Raw genomic sequence first — 22,436 nt, 5'->3', positions numbered from 1 at the left:
GCCTGCTGCTGCAAGTGCACACTGTTGGCTCACAGCCAGCTTCTCATCCACCAGCACCCCCAAGTTCTATCTGCAGGGATGCTCTCAATTTCATCATCCCCCAGCCTGGATTGATACCAAAGATTGTGCCGACCTAGGCGCAGGACCTTACGGACAGCTTTATTGAACCTGACAAGATTCTCCTAAGCCCACCTCTCCAGCCTGTCCAGGTCTCTTGAGACGGCACCGATCACATCCTTCAGATTTATCAACTGCACCACGCATCTTGGTATCATCTGTAAGCTTCCTGAGGATGCCTTCTTCCAGTTATCAATATCACTGAAGATACTGAACAGCACTGGTCCCAATAGAGGCCCTTGAGGGACACCAGTTGTCACCTTTGTCAGCTACAAACCCACGACTCAAGTGAGAACACAACACTTAAAGCCAACAAGTGACAATCTGTGTTACTTACCTGAGATTGCAAGCAGCATTTTCCTCCTGGCACCAAAAGTGGTAATTCCCAACTCTTTCAAATCTTGATCAGTAAGAGTAAGGAATGTCTGCAGATCAATCTAGAGTTAAAAAAAAAAATAAAAGAAGAAGAAAATTATTCAAACCAGGTTTCTCCTCAAAGCTATGAAGCTATGTGGTTTGGAATAGCCTAGGTTTTTTTTCCATACTGTGTTTCACAGTTACTCTGCCAAACTATTCCCAATCTTATGTTGAGTATTTACCACAATTGCTACTATGTACCCAGGAATAGCCAAGCTTATGACTGCGGATGTGAGAGGTTCTTTAGACTACAGTAGGTTAGCAGAGGACAGTTGCTCAACTACTGGTGACACATTTCAGTTAAGGCACTGAGTATTTCACAGCATTCCCAACTGTGTGCAGGTACATCATTGTTTTTTGGGTTTTGCTTCTGGGATAATTCACAGTAACATAATAGAAAATCATTTAGTTATCATACTGGTAGAACTCCTTGGCTTATCGCACACCTATGCGGCAGCTCTTGAAGGGGAAAAAAAACACCCACAAAATGAAAAATCTATCAAACAAACCCCATCTTTAGTGTTAGAAAGCAGCACAAATCTCTCTCCTTTTTAGGAAACAGCTAAGAGCCTAGAAAAGGATTAATGACTGGAAAATAACGGGCATTAGGGAACATGCAAGAGAGTACAGAGGAGAGAAAGCCGAGGAACTGTGCACAGAATTAACTGAGGCACAGCTGGATTTATTTGTGCAGATTGAGGATTGACCTTGCCACTTTCAGACTGGTGGCACACAATCCCATGCTGGTGTCTATCCCACATCTGTCAGTGCTGTGTTTTGCAACCCAAAAAAGGGTCAGGAGCTCAGGTACAGCCAGCTCCTAAGCACTTTTGTGCAGTATTGCATAGAAATAAAACTCCCCCAGAGCAATTGAGCAATATGATTAGAGATAAGAAATGCTGTCTGGAAATGAACCAGCTGCCCCTAGACTGAGACAACAGCAATACACTTCAGTGGGCTCAGGATGATTATGTGAGCACAGACAGAAGAGACTTGGTGCACAGGAGAATGTACACATCAGCCTCATATCTGTCCTTGCAGCAGCTTCGTACACATTGAATGTGCCCCTGGAGTGTGTAGTCTCCCTCTTGTAGAGGGAATTGTGAAGCTAAATATTCACACAACAGAGCAATGCAAGCAACATGAATGGAAGGTCCTGTTATTAGAGTTTGCTCTTCACAAACACATGCATAATTTTCTTCATTATGTCAGTCTGAGTAAGAACCCACTTTGTGTGATTTAGGAGCAGAACACATGCAAGTGCGTAATCAAGACCAGCAACTGATAGAGAGCTCACTGCTGACAAAGACGCAAAGCAGACATACAGGTCCAGGATACATGAAGGTGCCAAATCCAGCTGTGGTCCTTCCCCTGTATCATGGGAGATACTGACACAACCCCTACAGACATCTGTTTTGTTCCCTAGTACATCCAGTTCCAGCAGCATGACACAAACAGCTTCCCACAAAGCAACAGTGCTTGCAGGAGAAGCTCTAGGGCTCTGTGTCTAAGCCTGTAACTCTTGCAGCTGAGCTCACTCCATTTCTGTGACATGGCTGAATCTGTCACCAGAATAAACTATCTGCAGATAACCAAAGTAGCTCCACCTATATAGCAGTCTACAGATATGAAATACTACCACCTGGACTAAATTAATTGGTGTGGAGCTGGAAAGTTCCCACAGATGACTGTTTCCCTCTTGGGAGTGGATCAAAGAGTCAACTAGCACACAGGGGGAGAAGAGAGGGACACATATATGTGACCCCAGCACCAGCTGAAACAAGATGTTACTACTGAATGCAGACTAGATTTCTAGAACCTACACAAGAAGCTGACCAAAAGCCATTAAACTCTAGTTATCATCCTAGATCACAAGTAACAGCCACAGTTTAAGCCTCACACCAGCCTGGACATGTTCCTATGGTACCTTTTTCAGGTGAACCTGTCTTGGCAGGGGAGTTTGACTGATCTCCAGAGGTCCCTTCCAACCCCTACCATACTGTGACACTCTGACTGTGATACTGTGAATTAAAAATATCCCACAAGCCTAGTTTAATTCTTAAAGTACAAATAAAAACCTCAGGATAAAACAGTGCTCACGTCTAGGCTGGCTACCTGGAAATTGAAAGATATATGATATAGCTTTGAATAAACAGTTCATGAAAATCCTGTCACAGAGTGAGACTTCTTAGTGGCTTTGGTCAAGAGACAGACCAACTGCTGCTGGAAAACATACTATAAATGCAAAGATGTCTTTTAAAGGAACACTAACCTCTTGCTGTTGGAATACATCTGTGTATTTCCCCAAACCAAGTTTGCTGAACAGCTCAGGCAGATCAGACCCCTTGAACAAACTGTTCAGGTTACAGCCATTGCTTCCCATCAGTGAGGAAATGCAGTCCATGTAATTACTGCTACTGAGATAGTGTTCAGCTGAAAGGCAAGCAGCGTACTTTTTAGTCACAGGATAGGAGTGCACAACTTTGTCACGTCAACATTGTACTCACATCTTTAACAAATTTCTAAATCTTTAGTGTTCAGAAAAACATTCTCTCGGTGTGAGAGAATGAACATCACAAAGCAAACTTAGCATTAAGTTCCAGTGTTTGTTTTCTATAGAAAACTATTTGGGTAAACCTTCCAAGCATTAAAATCACATTGTGTGAACCTTGACATAAACACAAATCAGGAACTCATACAGGGGAAAGAGCTGTAAGACCCCACTGCTTTTCCTCCTCTTAAAGTTCTCTCCTCTTTTCTCTAGTATTTTAGAAAACACTATTGCACACAAATGCAACCAATCCCTTTTTGGTCTTAGGTTGGGGAGAAAAGCACTTTGGAGCAACTCCTGGTAAAAGAACTACATAGTAGCCACATGATTTCACTGTTAGCTTAATATAAACAAACCTCAAATGCAAGAGTTTTACAAAAGACTAGAACTGGAAACATGGTCCCTATACCATTTTAAATTACACTTCTATATTGATGCATATTTAAAAGAAGTTTCTAGGTGAAGTGCTTCAAACACTCAGGAAAACTTACCTGGCAATGCAATCCCTCTCCTCGGTGTGCATACCCATAGCATGTAACTACATATTTCAAAATTGTTTTCCCCATGCTGCCTAAGACCAGGATTTCTGCAAACTGAGCTGTGGTGAGTCCTCCCCTCCTTTATTACAGACACGGGGAACAGTAACAGTGAACGCAGACAGCTGCAGGGGGTAAAGAATACTTTTCCAGGCAAATAAGATTGTCCTAGAGACTTCTGCTATGGCTTTCACCATAGAAGGCAAATAGAATGTGCAAATCACCATTTTCTACAACTGGCTATGTTACACCTCTTATCTTTTGGGCACAAACTGGTTAGAAGCATTTGGGAACTGGTTTACAGAGTTTAGAGAATTGCTATCAACCGTAGCTCCAGTTTGGAAAAGAGTAAATGTTGAAAACGTTAACATGAAATTTTGAGGAAAGAAGCAACAATCAAGTTGATTCTTTTAGACTTTGAAAGGTGGTGCTCAATTTCTTCACTATTCAGACTAAAATAACACTAAAAGCACTCAGTCAAAAATTCAAGTATATCAACCATGAGTATTTTCCAATTGAAACAATCCTTTCTTAGGATGTCCACTGCTACCTGTGTACTTAGATAATCTGGGATTAAAGTTTCATTCACCTTTATAAAAACTTCAACAAAAATAAAAGCTACCTGTAATATTTCATAGTTTCATTCAGGGACCACAAGGATCATCTAGTTCCAACCCCCTGCCATGGGCAGGGACACCCCACACTAGATCAGGCTGCCCAGAGCCTCATCCAGCCTGCTCTTAAATACCCCCAGGGACGGGGCCTCGACCACCTCCCTTCACAACCCATTCCAGGGTTTCACCACTCTCATGGTGAAGAACCTCCTCCTCACATCTAGCCTGAAGGTCCCCACCTCCAGCTTCATTCCATTCCCCCTAGTCCTGTCACTACCTGAGCTCCTGAGAAGTCCTTCCCCAGCCTTCCTGTAGGCCCCCTTCAGATACTGGAAGGCCACAATGAGGTCACCTTGGAGCCTTCTCTTCTGCAGACTGAACAGTCCCAACTCCTTCAGTCTGTCCTCATAGGAGAGGTGCTCCAGCCCTCTGATCATCCTCGTGGCCCTTCTCTGGACACGCTCCAGCACCTCCACATCCCTCTTGTAATAGGGGCTCCAGAACTGGACACAGTACTCCAGGTGGGGTCTCACCAGGGCTGAGTAGAGGGGGAGGATCACCTCCCTCGACCTACTAGCCACACTTCTCCTGATGCAGCCCAGGATCTGATTGGCTTTGTGGGCTGCAAGTGCACATTGAGAGCTCATGTTGAGCTTTTTGTCCACCAGCACCCCCAAGTCTCTCTCTTCAGGGCTACTTTCCAGCCAGTCACTGCCCAGCCTGGATTTGTGCCTGGGATTGCCTCGACCCAGATGCAGGACCCTGCACTTGCTCTTATTGAACTTCATGAGGTTGGCTTGTGCCCACCTCTCCAGCCTGTCAAGGTCCCTCTGGATGGCCTCCCTTCCCTCCAGCGTGTCTGCTGCACCACACAGCTTGGTGTCATCAGCAAACTTGCTGAGGGTGCACTCAATGCCACTGTCCATGTCACTGACAAAGATGTTGAATAAGACAGGTCCCAGGACTGATCCCTGAGGGACTCCGCCTGTCACTGGCCTCCACTGGGACATGGAGCCATTGACAGCCACTCTTTGGGTGCGGCCATCAAGCCAGTTCCTTATCCATCTAGTGGTCCACCCATCAAACCCATGTGTCACCAGTTTGGAGACCAGGATGTGGTGTGGGACAGTGTCGAAGGCTTTGCTCAGGTCCAGGTAAATTTATTTCCCCATAATGCAATGAGCTGGTATGGGCCAGTATTCTCTGCCTTCAATTTGAACTCTTTCAAAAAGACATATATTAAGTTACTAAAAAGACAGTTTCAAAGAGTTTGACTCAAGTCAATTTTTAATTTGCAAATTTTAGACATTGTTTAAAAAGTGATGACAAAATATGCAGTCTGTATCTATAGAAACTTGTGCTTAAAATCATGTGCTAGGCTTTGCCAAACATAGTCAGTGTCGTCTTTTATCACCATAAAGAGAATCATACTTTAAAACTGAGTATCTATACAGATTATGACTTCTCCACCACTGAGCAAATGCACAGTAACAACCTGGCTGCTGTTGTCATGTTGATAAGAGATTAGTATCAGTATCACTAAGGTTTGAAGAGACCTCATGGCAGTCTAGAAATAAGCTTTTCTACAGGTCTGTTTTCAGTACACCTTAAGAAACCCCTGCTAAGGCAGTAAATAGCTTTCATTAAGAGTATCTTGCATTTAACAAGTTTCCCTTTGGACCATTATTTGTATATAAGGTTGCACAATCTTGCATTGCTTTCACTTGAGGCCAGAAAACATCTAGAGAAAAATAAATACTGATTCCAATACTTATTTCTTAACTCAGATCTTAAGAAATTACCCACCTGATTTATTCTGTTTCCGTTTAGGGCTGCCAATAGAGGAGACAAATTCATTATGAGCTGTGGGTCCAAGCCCATTACGATCTCTCCAGTTATCAGATTCACTGCCACTTCCCAGGTGCTCCCGGCTGTTGGATCGTGAAAGAGACATTGATGAACCCTGCAAATCACAAAGAAAAAAAAGAAAATTTGGGCTGAAAACGGAAGTTTCATTGTGATCCAGATATTTTCTTTGAAGCAGCTCAGTTAAAGAATTTTAAGAAATTAGCTTTGTATTTTTGAAAGTACTAATTATCAACTCTCATAACTGTGGTCAGAATGCTCAAAGATAAGGCAACAGTATTCCCTGAATGCAGGAGTTAACTATGGATTTGGCTGAGGATGTACCTATGAAAAGATGGGTATTACTGATACCACATACTTACATAAACTAGAAGTTGTGGAACCAAATGAACAATTTCATTCTGTACACCTGCAAAGCCCAATTGTAAAACATAACTCAGGAGGCAGCAATCTCTTCTACAATTTGGGAAAAGAGACACCACTGAAGGAAAAATACAAATGCTCCTTGTCACTGGCAAAACTGAGTAGTGGTGAGCTATGATTAGTATGCCTTAATAAATGAAGAAAGGCAATAATTGACTTCAGGTCTTACAGAAGAGCAAAAAGAGACTGGGCAGATGATACCAAGCTGAGTGGTGCAGTTAAGTCTGAGGCATGCCATCCAGAGGGACCTGGACAGGAGAATCTTGTGAGATTCAATAAGGCAAAGTGTGGAGTCCTGTACCGAGGTCTGGAGAGTCCTAGATATCAGTCCTGGCTGGGGCTGACGAAATCAAGAGCAGCCCTGGCGAAAAGAATTTGGGGGTGCTGGTGGATGAGAAGCTGGACATGAACCAACAGTGTGCACTTGCTGCCCAGAATGCAAATGGTATCCTGGGCTGCATCAAGAAGTTTAAGCTTCTTTAAGCATATAGAAACTTCCAGAAAGCTACAGTAAAACTGATAAAGCAGTTGAGCTGAAAGTATTTTGATATTTGTCAGGAGAAACAACAGTATCATGCACCAGAAATAACCTTTCATTACTGTATAGTTTTCATACCTCGTACGTAGTGGTCATAGATGGCTTGTATGATACATGGTTCGCTCTTCTTAGTTCCTTGATAGTTTCTGCAGGCATAGATTTGGAGAACCCCAAACCACTCCATGTATTTGTTGGCGTTCTCACTTCCGTAACAACTGGCTTCTTTAACATCGCTGAAAAAAGACACACATCATTAAATCTCAGCCTTAGTAAAGGTACTGAGATGATAATCCTGATGTCATGTATGCTAAGAGACTTCGCTCACCAGATAGTCAAGTCTGAACACCTCCATTTGCTACACAGCTCGAATACCACCCCTCCTTGAGACAGTTAAACCCCATAGCCTGCAAGGAAGCCAAAAGACTCATATCTGTTTTAGAAAGAGGGTTTTCTGGTTTCCTTCTTCTGTAGGTGTATGTGGTTTATTTTTCAACAGGGTCAAAGATATGGCTAAGTCCATTATCCATTCTGTAACTTAATTTAGCCCTGAAATGAAGAGCAACTTCACTAATTGAACAAAGATGTTAAAGTTTAATTTGCCTCCAAATAAAAACAGTATTACAACTATGAGGTCTCATTTGCATCACACAGAGGGCATCCCATCTGCAAATTGTTTATACTGTATTTCATACTCTGTTGGTATTAAGAAGTTTTTGGAACATGAAACCTAAACCACAAATGTTTCACTATCAGTTCAAGATTTGATTAAAAAAACACAAACAAATTTTAAAACAAACTTCAGAAGATCCTTTCAGCTGCGTGTTAAACTTTCCAGAAGTCACTGTTTATCCACATACCTTTGGTTGCTAGTAGCTTCTTCTGTTCATAGTCAAATGCCTAAAAGTTAAACAGGCAGAAGGTAGCTTAATGGCCATTCTAACTAAATGTCATTTTAGTAGTCAGCTCTTTGGAAAAACAAAGGTTTTGACAGTTGTCAGTGAGTATATCTGGGAGAAACCTGAACTACAGCACGTTAATTTGACTGTGGTCCAGTAGGAGCCACAAAGTGCTTAAAGATTTAAACTAACTATCTGATACCCATTTAAGTGAGGCTGCAGCAGCAGCATTTACAAACTGTTTAGGCAGAAATTGTTTGTAGTGAAATATTTTATGGGCAGTTTCTTAATCATCAGTTACCAGAATTTAAAACATTCTTCCAGCACAAAAAGATAATACACATATTAGACAACAAATCTAGGTACTACAGGCAGTTTTATTAATCTTTCAAATTGAGTTTGCCTCCATGCACCCTTCTTCTAAATGGAAAAGTTTGGAGAAAATTAAAACAGCAAACAAATTGGTATTTGTGCTACTTAGGGCAATGGAAGACTTGAAATTTACATATACCTGGTTAAGTAAGTTACATTTCTTTGAATTATGGATTAGCAAGTCTAACACACAAAGCTACCCAAAAAAAAGAAAAAACAAGTAGTGTTTAGCCTGAAGTATTAAATACACTACTTAAAATAACTTGAGGAATAGCTAGGGGCTGCAAAACACTAACCTTAGTCTTGTGCCACTACTCCATGTTGACCTGTACTAAAAGCTGCTCTGTTACTACTACTTGGCAGTCAAAGGGTTCTCTTCACAAGAACGTGGAAGTAGTTTATAGCATAGCAGTGATCGGTAGTTAATGAAGTAGGAAGAGTAGGTGAGAGAAAAACCAGAAGAGAATATGTCCAGATCCACAGTTGTAAAGCAAAACCAACATAGCTTACTCCAGTAAATCCCCCTCTATATGAGCCTGAAACAGTGCTGACACTGCTCATGAAAAGCTGCAAAACGTCTTCCACACATACAATTCCCTCTCCTCAAAGCAACATTTATTTATTTTTTTACAGACAAATGATGCCTCTGTCAACTAATTTAGCTGTTCACTATTTATTGTTCAACAAAAGGATAAGGGCTTTGCTGTCTTCAAGACTTAGGTAATAACTCTTTCAACTGCTTTGCTGGGAAATGCTTTTACTCAGGTAAGTCATCCATGTAGCTGTCAGTGACTTTTTCATTCCATGGCAACTTCACTTTGCATTTATCAACTTCTGTGCTAGGTTTGGGGTCATTCAGGGAAACATACCTGCATGTTTACATATGAAGGCTGTGGAGCCAGACGTGCTCTTTCAGAGTTCTGCTGGGCAGCTGCTGCTCGCTCTGCTGCCCGCTCACTTCCAGGAGCCTTTTTATCGGCCATGGGACTTTCAGAAGCACTTAACTCTGCATCTGAGAGTAGCCTCTCTGTGGTACTGTGGGGGTAAAAATCAGGATTAACTGCAGCCCTCGTTTTCACATGCAGACTTTGATAATTGCAAAAAGGCAGTGCTGTTAACTGAGTTTTAACCTGTTTGGGCAGCAAAATTCAAGAAATATCATTTTGGATCAGAGAACCACAGAATGGCAGGAGTTGGAAGGCGCCTCTGGAAGTTATCTAATCCAACCCCCTTGACAAGGTAGTAGTGTCTGGATCAGGTTGCAAAAAAACCACATCCAGTCAGGTTTTGAATGTCTCCAGAGGAGACTCAACCACCTCTCTGGGCAGCTTGTTATTAATAAGCATTAATAAGGTCCCCTCCTAGTCTTCTCATTTCCAGGCTAAATAGCCCCAGGTCTCTCAGCCTCTCTTTGTTATGTGACATGCTCTGGTCTCCTAATTGTCCTCATGGACCTCCATTGGACTCTCTCTAGTACTTCATTGTCCTTGAACTGGGGAGCCCAGAACTGATCACAATACTCCATCTTCCACCTCACCAGGGCAGATTAGAGGAGGAGAAGATCCTCCTATGATGAGCTGACCACGCTATTCTTGATGCACCCCAGGAGCCTGTTGGCCTTATTGGCCATGAGGGCACATGGCTAGCTCACAGTGACCTTGGCCACCAGCACACTTTGGTCCTTCTCTGCAGAGCTGCTTTCCAGCAGGTCAACTACTGTCCTGTACTGATGCAGGGGGTTATTCCTCCCCAGATGCAGGATTCTACACTTGCTCATGATGAACCTCATGATTTTCAGCTGTGCTCAACTCCCCAGCCTGTCCAAGTCCTGAGAAATGGCAGCACAGTCTTCTGGTGTGTCAGCCACTCCTCTCAGGTGTGTATCAAACTTAATCCAAGCTGTTGATGAATATTTTGAACAATACTGGACTCACAGATACCACTAGCCACAGGTTTCCAACTAGACACTGCACCATTGATCACAACTCTCTGTGCTGTGTCAGTCAGCCAGTTCTCAACCCACTCATCTAACACCTCCTGAGCTTACCTATAAGAATGTTATGGTAGGTAGTGTCAAACATCACTTGTCTCCCTTCATCCACCCAGCTGGTCACATCATCACAGAAGCTATCAGACTGGTCACACGTGCTCGCCCCTTCATGAATCCATGCTGACTATTACTGATAATCTTCTTTTCCACCATTATTTAAGCCTTTTTTAGGCCAACTGTTCTAACACTGATAGTAGTAGGATAAAGACAGATGCATAATGGGGACTAAGAAACATAACAGGGGTCCTACTTGCATTTAAAGCTTCAATAATTGAAGTCCTACATGCCAAGGCATGTCTTAATATAATCGTCTCTGTCTAAAAATCTGCCACATTTCATTTCCATGTTAAGAGAGTACAAACTCTTACTTCTGAGCAAAGACAGTGTTTGAGATGCTGTAGACTACCCCAGAAAAACATTCTAAGGAAACTGTGAGCACTACATCCTCAACAAAAGACCAAAACATACAAACAATCAACTGACAAACAACTGAGTCTGATTAGCAGGAATCCTTGGATTTATAAACTGTGGGAGCAAAACTAATGAAACACACATCACAGCTTTAACAGTGTAAATAAATGAGAGAAGGGAAAATATGCATCTAAAAGCAGTGATGATAAACTGCTCCGTAAAGGAACAGTGAAAACATTACTTATAAGAAGATAGGTCAAAACATTGTGTTAAGCACAAAGCTTATGTTGCTAAGACATACTATGACTCAAAAGAGCCTATCCAACTGCTTGCTCACTAAAAAAACAACCACCCAAACAAAAATGAACAACAGACAAACAAGCGAATGCTTGTGACAAGTGTTTGAGAACATGCTGTTATGCCTTGAGTATTGTTCTTCTAAGAAAACAGCCCCAGGTACACACAATGGAAGAAATACTATCAGGAATTGTTCTCAAAGCACTCAAAGAAAAAAAAAAAGGAAAAAAAGAAAGTGCAATCCTCAGTGTTTTGTGGGAGAGGAAAGACATTTCTTTCTCTTTTTTTTGCCCCCCCTTTTTTCTCTTTTCAAAGGAAAGCATGCAATGTTTGCAATTATCAAACTGGGGAGAGTACACTAATGCCCAATGTGATGAAAAATCAAGCTGAATTTTGATTGGCTCTTTGAGCATTTTGACTGAAACATCCCTTTCCACCTACAAAAAAGAAAGTTTTTTGCACGGTGAAAGTTCCATTATTCTGCATTTGTACATTTAACTTACTGTAAGTGAGAGTTTTTGGTGCCTTGCAGTAATTCAACTGTTTGTCTCTTTGCACAGGACTGTTTGGAAGAGCTCATCATCTGCTTCAGATCACTGGTATTTGCTGAATGGGATGGACTTCTTGGCATGCCCACTTCTACGAAAGCATCATTGCAGCCTATGAGACCAATAGAGAGAACAGTAAAACAAAAATTCTCTGATGTCCTAGTGAACTTATCGAATGAATGACAACTACAGAACAAAATCTGCTCTTCCTCCTCACAGAATTATTTCACATCTAGTTTCAATAAACCTTGTCAGGCGCTCAGATAACTTCTGCTAGAGTAAAAGTTCTCCTCTTAAAGTTCAAATACCTGTAGAATGTGTTTTTACAAGTATTCATCACCTTAGCTGGGCAATTTACCTTTAACACAAATTAGCATTTCAAACGACTGCCAACTCTTTCATTAAAGAGTATTGGCAGAGGCAACAAGGCCTTTATACATTTGCTCAACTCTGAAGTGAAACTGTCTTTCCCTCCCTTCAAGGATGACAAGGAGAATAGCATAACTGAAATGCTGTTATAAAACATGCAAATACATTTGGCAGTGTCATCTAGCTATTATCTACACAATTTTCTGCAATAACCTTTTCAAAGGTATTGATTCATTCCTTACATTAAGATACAAAATTAGTATTTTGTTTAAACAGAGATTGTTTTAAGCAATGAAGTTAAGCTGCTGTAAAACATAGAACAGAATAAACCAGGTTGGAAGAGACCTTCAAGATCATCACGTCCAACCTATCACCCAACACCACCTAATCAACTAACCCATGTAACCAAGCACCCTGTCAAGTCTCCTCCTGAACACCTCCAGTCACGGCGACTCCACCACCTCCCCGGGCAGCCCATTCCAATGGGCAATCACTCTCTCTGTGTAAAACTTCCTCCTGACCTCCAGCCTGAACTTCCCCTGGCACAGCCTGAGACTGTGTCCTCTTGTTCTGGTGCTGGCTGCCTGGGAGAAGAGACCAACCTCTGCCTGTTTACAACCCCCCTTCATAGTAAAATGTTCTTTAGGTTATTTCCCTCTGCTCTTCGGGAATAAATAATATGTTACATGCACATCTACGCTGACTTAAGGTGTCAACAGAACAGCTCGGATACTACTTCTTTTTACTTTCTTTAACATCAAATCTGGGAGATGCAGCAAGATCTTCCTGTGACACAGCTGCAAAACCAATGCACAGGCAGTATTTTATGAACTGTATACAGGCTGCACAAACACTATTAGGCAAAAAGAATAACACATCAAATCTTACCTTCTGCATTACTTGACTTGGCAGCTACTTGTTCTGTGGCACCATGAGCACTCGTTTGTCTTACCGGATCACCATGGTTTGTGCTCAACACATTTTCTCCTAGTGATGTGGCAGACAGGGCAGCATACTTGATATTTGAGGTCTGGAATTATCATTTAAAAAACTAATCACTGAAGGAATTGTTACACCTAAGGAAATACTGAAAGAATTTCCTTTTCGTATCTCCACAGGAACACAAGAAATTAATTCCTGACACAGGAAGACAATAAGTTTGAATGTTCCTTTTTTCAATCTTGAAGTCATATTTCGAAAGCACCACTGTTCTACTTCTAAACTTAGCAACCTTAAGAATCTACTAATACAGGCAGTTTTCTCTTCCAGCTTTTCTTAATAGAGATAATAATACAGATCTGTTTCTCTAGAGATAATGCCTCTTACCTTTACATGACCATTTAAAGAAGGTGAGCCTTTTTTACTCTCTGATGGCATGCCATTAATGTGGACTTCAACAGGAGTCAGGCCTGGTGGTGGTGATGGAGTGTTTTGACTGTAGTTAGGTACTCCAGACAACAGAATACTAGTTAAAGTTGCTTGGGCAGTGGATGGTATCATCAGGTGTGGAATAGCAGAAAAACCTGCAACAAAATTTAGTTACATAAAAAACAAAGGGAACATGACCTCCTCATGCATTATGGTACTTGACTAAATCCTCTCCCTTCATCTAACTTGGATACATCACTAAACAAGTTTCCCATGCCAGAACTTCATCTAACTTTGCTTTACCTAACCATTACTTTGTAGGTTAACATAGCTGTCCATATACATGAGATGAAAACACTAAATGCAACAGCATAAGTTTCCATTAAGTTATAACTTAAATACAGATACTCATCTGTGTTAAGACAAAATTAAGAATAAAGAATGAATCATTCCAGCCTTTTCAGTCGTCATTCTAATCACTTAGTGTTGCGTGGTACATTTAATTCACATTTAACTTCGACCAACCTGTGGTGTTTGTGTTACCAAGAGATGTTGCCCATAACGTGGGACTAGGTGTGCCTGAACTTGGGCTCTGCAAAGGACTCACAGAACTATTAAGGGCATTCAAGAGAGAGTTTGGAGCAGTTGAGGTGTTGACTGACAGGGCTGTTGGACCTAAAAGGCCTGAAAAAAAACCCAAAAAAACATTAATTGAATACTGAATATTTAGCTAGGACAAAAGAAACCTTCACAAAAGTACTGATTAAAACCAACCAACATCTCACTAAATTGTGCCAGCATAGATTTCACAAACAATTTTAACATTAAACCTGCTGTTAATTTGATGCATACAATACATTAAGAACATGCTTGTTCTTAAACAGGAAATCCAGTATTCAAGAAGAATTGGAGCATCTTTTATGTCTTTCTACTGGTCTCTACTGCCATAACAAGAAGATTCTCTTCTCTCCATTTATTAGGTGATAGAGCAAGAGGAAATCACTTGACATTGTGCCAGGGGAGATTTAGGTTGGATACTAGGCAAAATTTCTTTACTGGAAGAGTGATCAGACATTTGAACAGGCTGCCCAGGGAGCTGATGGTGTCACCATCCCTGGAGATGTTCAAGAAATGTGTGGATATGGCACCTAGGAACATGGTTTAGGGGCCATAGTTGTGGTGGGTCGACAGTTGAACTTGACCATCTTGGAAGTCTTTTCTGACCTAAACAAGCCTCATCCCACTATCCCCTCTACTCCTTCTGTCAGGTCTTTACCCAAAAAATCAGTACTTGGGAGACAAGAAAGCAACTGCACTACAAAACCTTACTTTTATATCAGACATTAATTTTTTTCTCAGAAGCTTATTTGAATGAACTACTACTTTCACACCAGGAGCTAGTCAAGTTTGTTTATGCATCTTCAATACTGACTGCAAGTCATTCCCCAAATGCATTGCTTATTCTTAATAAAGCATTCCCTCAAAACAGTTCTTCATGCAAAAGCATTCACAGGGTACTATACTCTACAGAGGTTAAAAAAAAAAAAAAAATCCAACCCTATTCCTAAGCACAGACATGACCTGAATGGTAATGAAAGCAGCACTAAAAAAATCAATCACACAGCACAATTACTTGGCCCCAAGTGACCGCCAATAAAGCACAGAACTATGCAGCACTCCCGGGGAGGATGACGGTTACATGAGAATTCTGGCAAGATCTGTCACCAAGTTCTTCTGGGATTTTTTGGTTTTCTAAACATATCTGATAATAAGTTATTTGCAGATCTTGAAAATAGAATGGTGCTTCCAGTCTGGTCTGTGTGCTGCTTCTGTAAAATTACATGAAGATAGAACGCTTACGCATTTCTGTCCTAAATTCAACATGGTGAAATAATCTGTAAACTAGTACCATGTGTTCAGTTAAAGTGAGATAGAGCCAGAATGGAAATGTGGCATTAGCTATGTTAGCTTCCATGGTACTGTTGACAGGCTTAAGTACCTAAGTTCAGGACAACATTGTCAAAAAAAAGTTTCATTTGGAAAACATTCTTCTGAACACTGCAAAGCTAATATCCTACTTCTCCTGAGGGCTGCAACTATATGATCTTCTAGGTCTCTTCCAACCCAAACCATTCTATGAATCTATAAACCTTTACTTCCCTCCTTTTCAGCTGAATGGTTTATGAGCTTCAGGAAGTTTTTCTGTAGAGATCAGTCACACACCTGTTTAGAAAGGTTTTAGAGGAAATTTGATAATAACAAGCCTTTAAAAAAATTCTCTAATGCTTTAACACAATTCTTCAGGCAAAACACATCTAGTCCTTTTTTTCTGGTATGAATTGATTAAGTTGGAAACAAATATGTACCAAAATCCAAAGATACATATATAATAGAAAGAAATGCATACCAAGCCCAGTGAGTCCTAGTCCTGCTGAGGACAAGATATCCAAACCAGAACAAGAGAGACCAACAGGGCACGAGACAGGAGAGGAAATCGACGCTATGGCCACTCCACTACTTTCAAGTCCTAAGAGACATTTCCTTGCCTCGTACATGTTTAAGGCATTTCGTTCAACACTTTTTACAATCACCGACTGCACAGCAAAAAAGGCAAAAAAGGAAAACCAATGAGTAACACAACTACATAATGTGGATCTGCAACACACAGCTCTTATTAACATGGCGTCATAGTTATCAGCAACCTATCAGTGTAAGACAGCAGGAAGTCTGTCAGCAGCTATTCAAACTCAGTAGCCTTGATAATAAGTTCAGGGATTTTGTATGCACTTTAGAATAATGAAAGACCCTTCTGTCTAAGAAAAAGAACTATTACTGTACCTAGATTGCTATTTGGTATATATGACTTGGGGACTCGCTAATAAATAAGCAAAGCCAAGCTCCTCAGCAGCTTCCCGCCACAGAAGTTGTAATAAGAGTATTTGCTCCAAGGCTGTCAGTTGAAGCCTGGTGTATGTATTTTGATCATGTTTATTTTTGATTGTGTACTTTCCTACGGACTATGGAAGATGACGTGTCAGAAAAGCCCAACTCTTCCAAAGAACTGCAGGACATGACTGGCGAGGCTGCACCTTGAGTCCTGGGTTCAGATTTGTGTACCTCACTCCAAGAAGGATGTGGAGGTGGCTAGAGCAGGTCCAGAGAGGGGCAACAAAACTGGTGAAGGGTCTAGAACACAAGTCTTGTGAGAAACAGCTGAGGGGAACTGGGGTTAAGCCCACAGAAAAGGAAGCCGAGAGGAGACCTCTTCATTCTACAACTCCCTGAAAGGAAGTTGGACCTTGATGGGGGTTGGTCTCTTCTCCCAAATAACAAGTGACAGGACAAGAGAAAACTGCCTCAAGTTGCATCAAGAGAGAATTAGGCTGAACATTAGGAAAAATGTCTTTACTGAAAGGGCTGCCAAACCCCAGACCAGGCTGCCCAGGGCAGTGGTAGAGTCCCCATCCATGGAGGAATGTGGTGCTGAGGGACATGGTGTAGCAGCAGACTTGGTACAGTGTTGGATTAACAGTTAGACTCTCTGATCTTAAGGGTCTTTTCCAGCCTGAACAATTCTAGGAGAAAAATCTAGAAGTGAATCAGTAATTAAAACTTTATCTTCTCTATTATCTGAGATCTATACCTCAACATGGACAAAAAATATAGGAATTTAGCTATTAAATTCACAACTGCCTGAGGGGAAAAAAAATTAACAAAAGCCTGGAAAATTAAACTTTAAAAGAAAAGATATTTATTTCTTGTACACTCTCTATATAATATTTCTTTGAATTGATTTTATGTATTCCTACACTGAGAGCCTTCTTTATTTACACAATGGTATGCTCATTTCATAGTTTGCAATCTTTGTCATGGCATTATATACAACACTGACAACTGTGGGAGTTGCCAACCCATAATTGCCTGATTATTTTACAATGAACATCTCCCACTGTAAGTATTTTGTAATTTCATTTCTTATGGTTCTTTTCAACATCTTGTGTAGAATAAAGCCAGAATGCACTCAGTCTTTTGTTTTATTCAGTTCTGATTGCTAAGAAACACTACAGTTCTGCGGGGGACCTGCAATTTAAGACTAATCACTTCAAAAACAAATAAGAAGTAGTTCTTAGTCAGATATAAGTTGTCTTATCATTGATTTATCAGTATATTGCACACAAAAGCTAATCACTGTACTGCCAAATATTTAATGTAAGCCCAACTGCCTTAAACGAGAGTTAAGTGTTGCAACACTTAAACTGATACTTCAAGCAGAAAATACACACGCCTTTTACAAGTTTATGATCCATTAAGTTAAGAAGGAGGAGCAGACATGTCAACTCCTCAGCTCTGAATAGCTGTCATGAAAGCTTTGAAATAGTGCATTAGCTTTTCACCAACCTTGCTTGGTTGCTTTGGCTTCGGCTTAATGCTTATGAAGACATCTAACTGCTCCATTAGCTGTGTTATGAACTGTGGTTCTACTTCAATTTCTTCTTTCATATCAAACATGAGCACAAGAGGAAGGCAACCCTAAAAAGATAAGACACAAAACTTTAAGACTTACAATCTAGTCTTTTCCTATGCAAATGTGAGCAATAAATTGAAGTGCAGAGACTGCAACACTTACACTGTGATACAGTAAATTCAGATAAAAACAGTAATGATGAAATTGAAAGTAAAGCCATTTCCTTGCATGCAAAAATAGAGCTGTACCTTTCCACCCTGGCATTCTGTAGCAACGTCTTGGCAGCATAAGGGTGAAATGATTTGTTGACTATTCTACATTCCACCAGCATATACACACCCTGCATTGGCTACTTTTTCAGAATTCGAGGTGTCCAGAGGATTCAGATACAGAAACCACTATTACCCATTATATCAGAACAAAATCTTGTCATGAACTGTTAGCAGGACCCTAAAATACTCCAATGGCTCAGGCTAAACTATGTTTCAGATAAGGAAACAGCTCTGAAAAAGACTATGTGTAAGCAGCACTGCCTAAGTCTTAACTTTATACCTTTTTCTTCCCCTGTCCTAGATCAGCTACACAAGTATTTTCCACTGATATGGATAGCATCACTCTAACACTTGAAACTTGATTTAATAAGTGCCCCGAAAAAAGGCCCAAACCCAAGAAATGACAAAAACCTCAATGGTCACAGGATATCTAAAAATTATTAGACTGCAGCCTCTATTTCTGTTGTGTTTTAAGAGAAGTCAGTGAAAATAAATCCTAATTTTTTATTATTTTAATTTTTAAACAGTAAGATGCATTTGCTTCAGAGCAAAAAGCAAATTAGCGTACTTATTGTTCAGAACACTAGTTAATTTCATTTTATATTTAAATAGCACTTCTCAACAGTTCAGCTACGGAGTACTTCTAATCCTACACTAAACTAACTTAAGGAAAATTAAAGCAAGGCATCCTATACATATTGACTTTCAGACAATGGAAAAAAATCCAAATTAGCTCCCACAAAGGGAACTTGTCTGGAAAGAACAGTTACGAATAAAGTCTACTGAAAAATACTGAGATCAATATTCAATGATTTTATAGTAACAGAGCCACTGATAGGGGTTCATCCAATCCATCCTGGCCTTCTCCAAATGTTTTGTTTCAAAAAGTTACAGGAAGCAATATTGGAAGGGTCTCACCAAAAGCTAATAATGAAAACAGAAATACCAGAAATTGCTAAGACAAAATACCAGGTTTTATAAGCATATTAAGTTGGGTTTTTTTTTGCACTACTCTTCATTGCTGTATATTTAGAGTACCTATATGATGAAGAACAGGATCAAATAAAGGTCTTTGAAAGCAAGTGAGTGAATGAAAAGGTCTCAATGTCTTTAATTAAATATTGTACAGTCCGCATTGCTATATGCAAAACTAACAAAAAAGCCTCAGTATTGTTTTGTGACAGTCAAAACACACCTGAAACCAAGGGGTTTGAGATGAGGAGAAGTAGTAGAACTTTTAATACTTGTTTTATGTAGAAAACTGGAAACAAGAGTTTCAGGACACATAATGCAAGAGTTGAAATACAGCAAGTCTCCCGGGCAGTACAGCCTTTAAAGGGTAATATAGCACGCCACATGACATCTACTAAGTTGTACTAATGTGCTTGGAATTAAACTGAGCTGTTAAACTCAGAATTATGTGAGGGCCATTCTTTTTAAGTTTCTAGAGTAAAGGTGTATTTGGAAGTTCATATGATGGATTGATGCATTTGCTTCCACTTTAAAAACTTCCAGAAACATACAAATTGAATCTTACCAAGGAAATATGCCAAATAAAGCTATCTCCTAGTATTTAGAGACTGTAGCATCCTAGAATCTAATAATCATGAACACAAATGTATAAATAGAAAGGCAACATGGCTCTGCTTTCCACTATACAGCAAGGTACAATGCAGTTCAAGTGATGAGCATTTCTGGAATATAATGGTATCATGGTTAGGGAGGTCAGGAATGCCCCCTTCCTGAAGGTGTTCAAGGCCAGATCAGAGGCCACCTTGAGCAACCTGGTCTAGTCCCTGCTCATGGTGGGAGAGGTTGGAATTAAATGATCTTCAAAGGTCCCTTCCAACCCAAACCATTCTATGAATTTATGGTCTATCCTGATACGAGCTCTGAATTAGACTTCAGTCCAATCCTCCCACTTGTTTGTAAATGCCTATGTATATAAGTAAATGTGTACAAACAGTAGTGCTACAATAATCCTAAAGGGTCCTGTAAGGCTTAAAGACCAATGCAACAAATATCTGTAATATAAAAACTCTTATTATAAAAGGCCTTTTAGTACTGAAACCATGGTTCTAGAAGACTGCAGAGTGAGTAATATTTCCATGGGTTTCCTAGTTTCCATGCAAACTGAACTACATAGGAACCAAGAAATTCCTGCCACTTTCTCTCACAAGAAACCTGCCAAACATGGAAAAGGTAGGTTGGCAAAATGAAACATACCATTCAGCAGCAACAAATACCTCCAAAATCTGCAAGCCTACTGTTATTGCCAATTTAAATTGCTTATGTTGCATTTATATTACTAATGTCATTGTTCAAATCGTTATACCAGAGATTACAAGTATTTTGGATAACTACAAACTGTCACAAAATACAGGCAAAAAGAGAGCACTCACAAATGAATCAGCTTTTTAAAAATATGAATAGTAAACCTTCCTCTCTAAGACTAACTACCATTTAACCCATAAATACATTCAGAATGAGCACATTTTCTATAATCTGTCTTTTTTCTCTTTTTCAAGGAAGCTTCACTGAAAGTATAGAATGGCCTAGGTTGGAAAGAACCATAGCAATCATTTACTCCAACATCCACATGATGGGCAGGGACGCCTCTCCATTAGACTTTGCTACTCAAGTCCTCATCCAGCCAGTACTTACCATGAGATATTGCCTGGCAAGACAGACAGACTCAATTGTGCCCTGGAGGTAGACAGTGGATTTCTTCTGTGGGTTGCTAGGGTCAGGGAAGTGGATCTGAGCACCAGTCCTCTGCATGATATGTTTGATGTTACTGCCATTTCGACCCATCATAAAGAGATGATGCTGCGCTGCAATGTCAAGCTGTGCGCTCACAGGGATTGCAGAGGCCAGGCTCCCAGCTAGGTGTTCTAAAAGCATGGCTGTTCCTTCCTGGGAGAGAGAAATGTGAGGATCTGGTGAAGCAGTGCTCACAGGCACACAAGACAACATTTCAGACTGCTTTGCGTCATGCATCCTGCATTAAAGAAATTTGTTCCAAAAGCTGATTTGTTAAAGTTAACAGACTAAACCCTACCAACAGGTCCCCTTTTAGGGCCAATACAGTGTTTAATTGCCATTCTAAAAGGCAGTGAGACAATGGCAAATGGTTTGGTCCCCACAGACGACCTCTGTGCTAGCACAGAATGCCCTAGCTTGGAAGGGACCTTAGAGATCATCTGCTCCAACCTCCCCACCATGGGCAGGGATGCTTCTCAACTAGACACAGCTGCTCAAGGCCTCACCCAACCTGGCCTTCAACACCCCCTGGGGAAGAGGCATGCACAACTTCCCTATTCCAGACTCTCACCATCCTCAAACTGAAGAACTTCCTAAGATCCAGTCTAATCCTACTCTCCTACTCTGCTTCAGCTTAAAACCATTCCCCCTTGTCCTATTGCTCATGAACAGAATGTCTTCCAATTTTGGCCCAAGATGTTCTCCCCAGCCTGAGATACACCCATCTGAAACCACATCAGTGAGTCATACTGCCAGTGCTTAACAAGGAAACTTCTTTTATTTTATGAAGATAAATAGGCTCATAGCAGTTCCTTTAATTCATATCTCCCAGTTCTGGTTTTGCAAGACCAGTTTTATTGTCTTCAAGAGAAGTTTTCAAGGTTACATATGTAAGTGCACATTGAAAAAAAGCAAAGCATGATGAAGTCACTGAAGTTTGTGGCTTTTTCTGGAAGGTATAAGTGAAAGGTAGGAGTTATTTTTTGAATTAATAATAGGTAAGATAAGCATAATGTGGACACGATGATCGTGAAGGTTACTTCCAACCTGGTTTATTCTATTCTAATACTTCAAAATTGCTGGAAACAAACAAGTGTGCAAGAGATTAAAGAAAAAAAACCAAACAACACCACCACAACACCACGCAGATTAAAAGTTTAGCATAAATAATGCTAAATCCTAAACTTAAAAATACATAGAGAATAGAGCTACACCTCACCTAAACCAGTTAAAAACCAATCTCAAACAAATAAATCAAAGGATCATAGAATGGTTTGGGTTGGAAGGGACCTCCAAGGGTCAAAGTCCAACCCAACCTCAGGAACATCCTCCATTAGGATCAGGCTACTCAGAGTTACATCTAGCCTGATGTCCACTACCTTCCTGAGCAACCTGTTGTAGCATTCCACCACCCTCATGGTAAAGAATGTCTTCCTAACATCCAGTCTAAATATACTCTTTTCTTATTTCAAACCACTCCAGGCCTTTGTAGTCAGTCCCTCTGCAGTCTTCCTTTGGGCCCCCTTCACATACTGGAAGGCCACTATTAGGTCTCCTTGCAGC

General features: G+C 40.6%; 1 protein-coding gene across 1 annotated transcript in view; it reads right to left on the bottom strand.

The window, feature by feature from the left end:
• Nucleotides 1–22,436, bottom strand: part of BICC1 (BicC family RNA binding protein 1) — a 109,239-nt gene that overhangs the window by 5,293 nt on the left and 81,510 nt on the right. The window contains exons 8-20 of the mRNA XM_068140052.1: nt 20,775–21,026; nt 17,772–17,903; nt 15,781–15,967; nt 13,899–14,057; nt 13,332–13,528; nt 12,894–13,035; nt 11,592–11,748; nt 9,200–9,365; nt 7,920–7,959; nt 7,141–7,295; nt 6,042–6,198; nt 2,807–2,967; nt 455–554 (exon numbers count right to left, since the gene is read on the bottom strand). Coding sequence (XP_067996153.1) covers nt 455–554; nt 2,807–2,967; nt 6,042–6,198; nt 7,141–7,295; nt 7,920–7,959; nt 9,200–9,365; nt 11,592–11,748; nt 12,894–13,035; nt 13,332–13,528; nt 13,899–14,057; nt 15,781–15,967; nt 17,772–17,903; nt 20,775–21,026 — 2,005 coding nt within the window. The remainder of the gene's footprint in view (nt 1–454; nt 555–2,806; nt 2,968–6,041; nt 6,199–7,140; nt 7,296–7,919; nt 7,960–9,199; nt 9,366–11,591; nt 11,749–12,893; nt 13,036–13,331; nt 13,529–13,898; nt 14,058–15,780; nt 15,968–17,771; nt 17,904–20,774; nt 21,027–22,436) is intronic.

This window comes from Melanerpes formicivorus, unplaced genomic scaffold, assembly GCF_026170545.1.
Source record: "Melanerpes formicivorus ecotype bairdi unplaced genomic scaffold, bMelFor1.0.p_v2 SCAF_6, whole genome shotgun sequence".
Taxonomy (NCBI): Eukaryota; Metazoa; Chordata; class Aves; order Piciformes; family Picidae; genus Melanerpes; species Melanerpes formicivorus.
The sequence above is the reverse complement of the archived record's forward strand: the minus strand, read 5'-3'. Positions and strand labels throughout refer to the sequence as shown.